This window comes from Morone saxatilis, unplaced genomic scaffold (assembly GCF_004916995.1).
Source record: "Morone saxatilis isolate NCDOM2014 unplaced genomic scaffold, NCSU_SB_2.0 Contig18, whole genome shotgun sequence".
NCBI lineage: Eukaryota > Metazoa > Chordata > Actinopteri > Moronidae > Morone > Morone saxatilis.
Window position 1 is genome coordinate 23,070,526 of NW_023339740.1, and position 7,778 is coordinate 23,078,303.

General features: G+C 39.2%; 1 protein-coding gene across 1 annotated transcript in view; it reads right to left on the reverse strand.

Annotated features, from left to right (window-relative positions):
* LOC118328168 (plexin-A2-like) overlaps window positions 1–7,778 on the reverse strand; it is a 59,558-nt gene that overhangs the window by 24,264 nt on the left and 27,516 nt on the right. Inside the window, 4 exon segments of the mRNA XM_035661774.1 lie at window positions 1,673–1,872; window positions 2,649–2,745; window positions 3,494–3,694; window positions 5,048–5,162. Coding sequence (XP_035517667.1) covers window positions 1,673–1,872; window positions 2,649–2,745; window positions 3,494–3,694; window positions 5,048–5,162 — 613 coding nt within the window.

Consider the following 7,778-nt stretch of genomic DNA (forward strand, 5'->3'; position numbering starts at 1 on the left):
TGCAATGCAAGTAGAATAATAATAAAATAAAATAATAATAATAATAATAATAATAATAATAATAATAATAATAAATAATAATAAAAAAAAATAATGACTTTTTATGATATGATATTAGAGAATGAAATGTTGAGTTAAACTCCAAAATAATGTAATTAGTTGCAGTTTTAGTTGAGAGTCAAATGGTTTAAATGGTTTTCCAATATGAACGTGGCTACTTTAGTACAAAAATACTGGCCCTCAAATATACATATGCTGGTTAAACAACACCTAAAACCATAGCACAGTATTGTAGTGCTGAGTCAAAGGTGACTGGGCTTGCTTTATACTCTCAATTCTTTAGATTCTTTACAGAATCTTCAGTCCGGTTTACTTTGATTTACCAGTCTTTAATAATCTCTATGTAAACATGAATTACATTTATCATATATAAGTATATGTGAAAAACATAGCTCACATACTTCAAAAGCCTTGAATTCCATCATAATTCCAAAAAAACTTTAATGAATGATGCAGTGAATAGCAAAACCTTGAGAAACCTATTCACAGTCCTTTCCAATGTAAAGTGAACCATCCCAGCAGGAAACCTTTGGACCTGCAGAGCAGAACAGGAGCGATGTCGGAGCAACACTCCCCCCACTCCCAAGCAGCACCCGGTAGTTGATTCATTCTGCTGCAGCTCCTTCAGAAACACTAATAATGTGACAGGGACATCAAAGGCTCGCAGCTCTTTGAAGTGGAAGAGTCTTGCATCTCTGTGCCTGACCCACTGCGCCTCATTCAAGAGAATGAACAGGAGTTTGTGACATAAAAGATCCATCACCACTCTCTAAACAAACTGAATCCGTTTAGCTGTTGAGCACTTTAGGTATTCAGCGGCCGTGGAATAAAAATGTGAGAAAGTCTCAGGTAAACAGACACTTGGATGGGAAACTGGAAAGGTGGCCACAGATAAAGTTTGTGTTTGTTGTTGACTACCAGGAATATCCATCAAGATGTGCTGGCATACTGTTTTCTGTACTAAGCGGTACAGATAGACAGATGGCTGAAGAGGCTTGTGACTGGACATTTTGTTCAAAGGCTTTAGCTCCAAAGCTCTTCCAGTAAAGGCAACAATAGAACTCAAATTGTGGTTTCCAGAAGTAAAAACTATTAATAATCACAGGAAATGTGGTTATGCTTACTCTATTTATGCATATGAACAAAACTGTGGTATATGATCCCACCTTAAAATAAAGTCTTAAGCCATAAAATGATGTTATTTTAACTTAATTTTTAAGAAGTCTTGTTTAATCCCACAAAGCTCAAAACTGTCCAACAATATTAAACTGAGGTCTACCAATCAACTTTAAAGTTTCCACACAAATTACTACAATGCCATAATTGCTTTCAGCTGTCTTGTCTAGTTCGAGACTTAAAACTTGTATTACTTTGATTTTTTTAAATATAGTTGGAGAAAACAAATGGAACATTTTGTTGAAGAAATCCCTGCTCCTGAAAAATCAAATGACTAAATAAAGCTGCATTCTTAGTTACTGTAACTACTAAACACACGTTTTGAGCTAATACAATTTATTTAAATGTATTATATGTGTAAGCTTTGTGGCATGACTGACTAACAGACTAACTGACTGACTTACTGGGAAACAGCCCAAACAAACACACAACAAACCTCAGTAATGCGTGGGTTGGTGCACTTGACATTCCTGGCAGAAAGGTTGAGCCAGCGGCTAGCGTAGGGGGAGATAGGAAGACAGTGCTGCTTCATGGTGCACCGTCCCTCGCCACTACACCATCCACACTGGAACTTCCTCTCTGCCCGCAGACACATGCCACAGCTGTCCCGCTGGGCACTGCACTTGTAGAGGTGCACTGTGGGATGACACAGAGGATGTTTGGTCTGGTAAATTATGAAGTAATTTCACATATATTGATGTTTGCAGCTATCAAAAAACACAACAATATCACTGCTATTAATAGGTCATAAGAATATTCTGCAACATTTTTTTTTTTTACAGTTAGATCTACCAACTAATCATCCAATCAGAACGCATTCCTAAATAGTCGGCATTTACATTCAACTCCAGAAATAACTTGTTGCAACCATGGACAGTTAACTTGTGAATTCAATAAAATCCATAAAAAGCATGTTTGTTTAAGTTCCTCCTTCCAAGTGTTAAGAAAAAAGAAGATGGTGTATTAATCCAATAAACCTTTCTTTAAAGTCTGTCTCTCACATCCTCTCTCCTGTAAGTAGCCTTTATTTATGCCCATATAAAGTAACTTACCCACGTAATGACAAGGCCTGTTCAGATTCATGGCCGTCACTGTGTATATCCTTGGTAACAGGGATATATTTGATGTACAACCCACAATGACAACTGACAAACACCTTTTTTTTGCATGATGATGATGAAGAGGAATCCAAGAGCGGCCGTGATAGCCAAACTGAGCAAATATGAAGATTCACCCTTCATCCTTCTGGGCAACACAAGTGATTGGGTGCTTTTTGATAACACTCTCTGCTATTGTGAACTTTCTCGCAAGGCCCTTTGGAAGCCTTGAAGTGATCTCTATGACCCATCTATCCCCTGTGGATTGAGTGCTTTACACTTCTCTGGCCTGGCAGTGATGGATGGCAAAGGCACCTTTAATCTTCTCGGGATTGTCGATGATGAAATTGCCGTTCCATACGATGGAGAGGTCCACTGCCAGGTCACTGATCTTCACACCCTCGTACATGTACTGAAAAGCAGAAACAGAGAGTGAGGGAGTGTGCAGTAAGTGGATCCAGAGTGAGAGAAAGTCAAAGAGAGACGGAGGATAGAGTAAAATAAAAAAAAAGATACAGAGAAAGACAGAGTGGGGGAAAATGAGAGGATGAAAGGGCACCAGAGAGACGAGGCTTTTAACCATCTGTCATTTCTGCCATGGTTGTCTGCTCCTCTCCTCTTTGACATGTAGGGACGCAAACCCTGCCTGGGGTGGCCAATCATCCACATCTGAGGAAAATGGCCTTTTCATTCATTGTCACAGAGTAGCAAGGTATGCTTTGCATTAAAATTTAGCCTATGATTTGCATTGTGCAACAATATTACCAAAAAATCACCTTTATTCATTCCAAACCTGTCACTGTCTTTTGGGAGCATCACATTTACGCTTTGTCAACACCTAGATGTTAGTCTGACAATATCCAGCATAGCAGACAAGATCACGTTGGAGTTATGGTTTCAATCCTTTTGATTTTAACCACTTTTCCTTCTCTTCTCTTCCATCCTTCCTTCTTTTCCTGCCACTCTATTCCTTTCTATCACACACTTTACACTTTTTCTCATGACTCTTACTTTCCCTTTCCTCTACATTCTCCTCAGTATGCTCAACACCTCAGGCGGTATTCACTGATGTACCCTATGTACCTTGCCTACACAGCATCCAAGCTGTGTGCCTCACTTGACAGCTGTGAGATTCCCACTGGGAGTGTTTGAGGTCATACCGAGCTGTTCTGGCACTGCACACTGGTGCTGTTGAAGCGCAACGCTGTGACACGGTGGCTGGCACCCTGCACATGCACCACGCACTCGTAGCCCCGCTGGCCCGACTGCGGCTGGGGAAGATTTCGGGCCCTCAGGGTGATGGGTCGGACCTCACCGGCCGGAATGAGAATTTCCCCAGAGTTGAGGAGCTGAGGGCAATCCTGTGGAAACAACATACAAAAACACATAACTGTACTATTCACAGTAATAAAAGCAGCTTTTTCCATGTCCCTGCTGTTATGCCTCAATATTATGCATAAATACATAAGTAGTAACTAGTTTTCCCTTTGGAGATTAATTGAATTATGGATCAACAGTATGTAGGCCTCTATCTTTATGTGTCTGTCTAGCTATCTCTCGTATGTAATCTGTATTAATACATATGAATGTGGTTTATAAACATGAAGGGCTTATGTAGCACTGGGATTAATGTGGCAAATAAATTGTTAATCCAAATATAATTTGCATTCATATGCTACAGGATATGTCTATATGTCTAACTATATGTAAGACTGTGAGACTATGGTCCGTTGTAAATGTGTATACAACCATATTGTTTAGGATTATTATAATATTATAATACTTTTTGTCAATGTATTTGGTTTTCAACAGTAAATTCTTTTTGTATTTTGTAATCCTCTAAATGTAATGTCAATAATTTTAAGCCAGCCTGGCTATCTCTATTTGAGGGATGGCGATCCCTATCTGAGGGATAATTTGGTAGAAATTCATAGTTCCTAGACGATAAATCCTAATGACTTTTGTGATCCCCTGACTTTTCCTAAAGGGCCATCATGAGATTGAAATTTGTGGTTTTTAATAAAATATCTCAACAATTACTGGGTAGATTGCCATTAAATTTGGTGGAGACAAATGTCCCCTTTTTAATAACTGTTGGGCCTCTGTAAATAATNNGTTGGGTCACTGTAAATGTTATAAGGAGTTCGGTCTAGACCTGCTCTATTTGAAAAGATAACTTCTGTTATGAATTGGCGCTATACAAATAAAATTTTATTGAATTGAATTAATGTTATTACTTTGCTCGAGTTATTTTACTTTGTTATTTATCCAGTACTTTGGTTTACGACAAAATACTCGCAAAGCCAATAGACATTCCCATCAGCCTCAGCTGTACTTCGTGTTTTGTACATTGACCGTATGGTTTTCGGCTAATTAGCTAATGTTAGCATGTTTACACATGCTTACCAAATGGTAAACATTATACATGCAACATGCTAGCAATGTTATTGTGAGCATATTAACATGCTGACACTAGCATTCAACTCAAAACACGGCTGTTTGTACATACACATAGCCACAGAGAGCTTCTAGCATGGTTATACGGTTTTAGTCTGGCGGATTCTTTGTAGTGCAGCTATGTTTTCATATATAAATCACAGATTGTACCTTTAAGGTAAAAGTGTCACACGGGAACAGATCAATTTTGCACTTGGAAGCTACAATTTAATCAGCTAATGAAAATGTAACTCACGCTTAATGTGAAGGTACAGTACCTCTGAGGCGTTGACTCTGCCCTCCTGGAAAGAACAGCTGCCGGGGTCGTGGGTGCACAGGTTGCGGTATTTACACCAGTGGCAGCGAAACGTGCTGTTTACACAGGACAGACACCTGCAGGACAAAATGTACGCATTGCTACATACTGCAACATTGTGTTCTGCATTTACACAGTATGTAAAATAAACCCATCATCTACATTTTCCTCTCCTGGGTGAAGAGGATTGAAAAGAGGAGACTGAAAGGATTATAGGTTTCTGATGAATTTATCTTGTCAGAGTGCTTCATGGAAAGATCTGATATTCCCAGCTTCTATGCAGACACAACACGAATGGTCTTTATTGTTGTAGATGATAATATATTACCTTAAACATTCTGAAGTTTTTGTAGGATAATAACTGTTCAGTTGAGGCACTCTTTGTGTTGCAGCAGTTTTTACAGTGCTAAAAATGTGTAATATATCTAACAAGAACACTGTATTTCCTTTTTATACATATAATAATATAGCTGACCTTTTCATTTCACAATTCATTTAGTTTTTGTTTGTTTTTTTACAAACTTGCTTTATATTTCAGATTTTTGACTAGACATTTTTGAAGTCACTCGTCCAACCTTGGATTATATACAAAATCTGGAATGAAAGTGACCATATTTGATGGGAAGAATTGCACAGCATCTTTGGCTCTGACTCTGTCAGCTGCAGCCAGCGGTCAGTTGTGGATTAAAGTTGTGCTGAAACAACCTTGTAAGACTGGATTTAATCACATTTCATTCAACAAACAGGGATGTGATTGTGATACAACGTTGAGTGGAGAACCTTGAGCTATGAGAGAGCAGAGATGTATGATGCACAGCTGTTGATTTAACAAACATTGCAATTGGAAAGCTGGAAATTAAACATGTCCTATTTTGGGGGGTTTTTGGGGGTGGGGGTGCAGACTTTTCTGTGTATAATAGAGGTGCAGCACTGTGCAGAAAACAGATCCATGCACTATCAGAGCCTCCCAAATTTGGTCATGCACTGAGATGAAACCATGAAGAAACTATAAAACCACCAGCAATACTCCAATACTGCAGCTCATAGCAAGCTACAAATGCCAATAAATGTAGTGCGGCACCATTAAATTTTGATATTAATTAGCTGCCCAGGGCCAGTATGGACATAAAAATGTGTGCATGTGTGTATGTGTGTGAGTGCGAAAGAAATTTGGGGGGTTGGGTATTAATAGAACTGGACTGGCAGGGAGCTGCAAACACTGGATAATTAATTATGGAGGGTGATGTGATGCTGAGGTGATGGTGGTAGTGGGGGAGGTGGGGGAAGAGGTGCTGGGTTAGGAGTGTGTTTGGTCTGAAATATTAATCACAGGAGTTCACAGGGTCACTCCGCAGCTAATGGAGGCCGTATTGGTGTGGGGCGGATGTGATGAGCTTCCGACTGTTTCTCTCTAATGGCTTAATATGGTTATATTGGGGCATTCATGTCGCAGTCAAAGAGCATTTTGAATAGGTGGCATGTGTGTCCACTGTGGGCTAATTTCCCAGGTTTGGCTGTGAATACATCATCAATCAAATGTTCCCTCCTGGAGTGCACTTGTATTGTGTATCCCTGAATCCAGCTTTTGTGTGCTCGTAGTTCAGTATAATCCAGGGCACGGTTAAATGTTAGTGAAGTGTACATGTATGGCTGTCAGTTCAAATCTCAGTAACACTTCAAAAAAGAAAGGAAATATTACTTTCCCACTCTCAGCTATGACTATACCGTTCAGAAAGTGGACAAAAAAGTAAAAAAAAATGATGATGATGAAGGTCTTTAACTAATTCAGCACTGTGTGATTCGGCCTTTCTGGAGCTTTGTTAACTGTCTTCTGTTGCTGTGAAACTTGCTGATTTGCAGACTTTGTTTAATGCTGACAAATGCTGCTAATTGGCATTCGCCCTTATAAGATCATAAGATCCACCTTTGTAGCAGTGTTTGTAGTTGTTATTCAGATAGAAACACTCTTGTCATAGTTTACTGTTATGGTAAATACAGTTGACATTAGCATAATGGCTCAAAATCAAAGCAGCTTCCCTGCCCAGTCTGGAAGCTTATATTGGCAGGGTAGGACAGATGAGCATTTAAATGAAGTCCTCTTTGATTTACATTACTTTATCTACCCCCAAGGCACCAGGCCAAGGCTAAAAATTTAAAATGTCTTATGTCTCATATCTTACGACAAACACAGTTCTCTGGCAGGGCCCCTCAGGACAAAGTCAAGTCAAAAAAGGGGTGTGTGAGTCTAATGCGAGTCTAATGCTTATCTATTTAGGGGTCCTTGGGGACTGCTGGCCTACAGCAAAGCACACTCCGCTATGAACAATGAAGGTTTACTAGACAGCTGCCAGGTGTGAATATGTATAAAGTATTGCATAGAAAGAGCATATATGCTTTGCAAAATATTTGTGTATAAAATATAATCATTAATGTTTTGTTTTAGAATGACTGACAGAAAATCTGTTGTTATTTGTATTTAAAGCTGTAAACAATGAGCCCACAAACTGCCAGTTTAAGCAAAGTCGAAGGAAACAGGCCATGGCAAATGCATCATGTTGATTTAAATGAAACCTGACAGATAAATTGAACTCAGAGGTTATCTAACAGCCCGATCTTAAGTGGAGTTGTGAGCATCAGTACATCATTGCCCTAAATTAAGTTGTGCTCTTCCGTCTATTGAACGAATCAAAGGT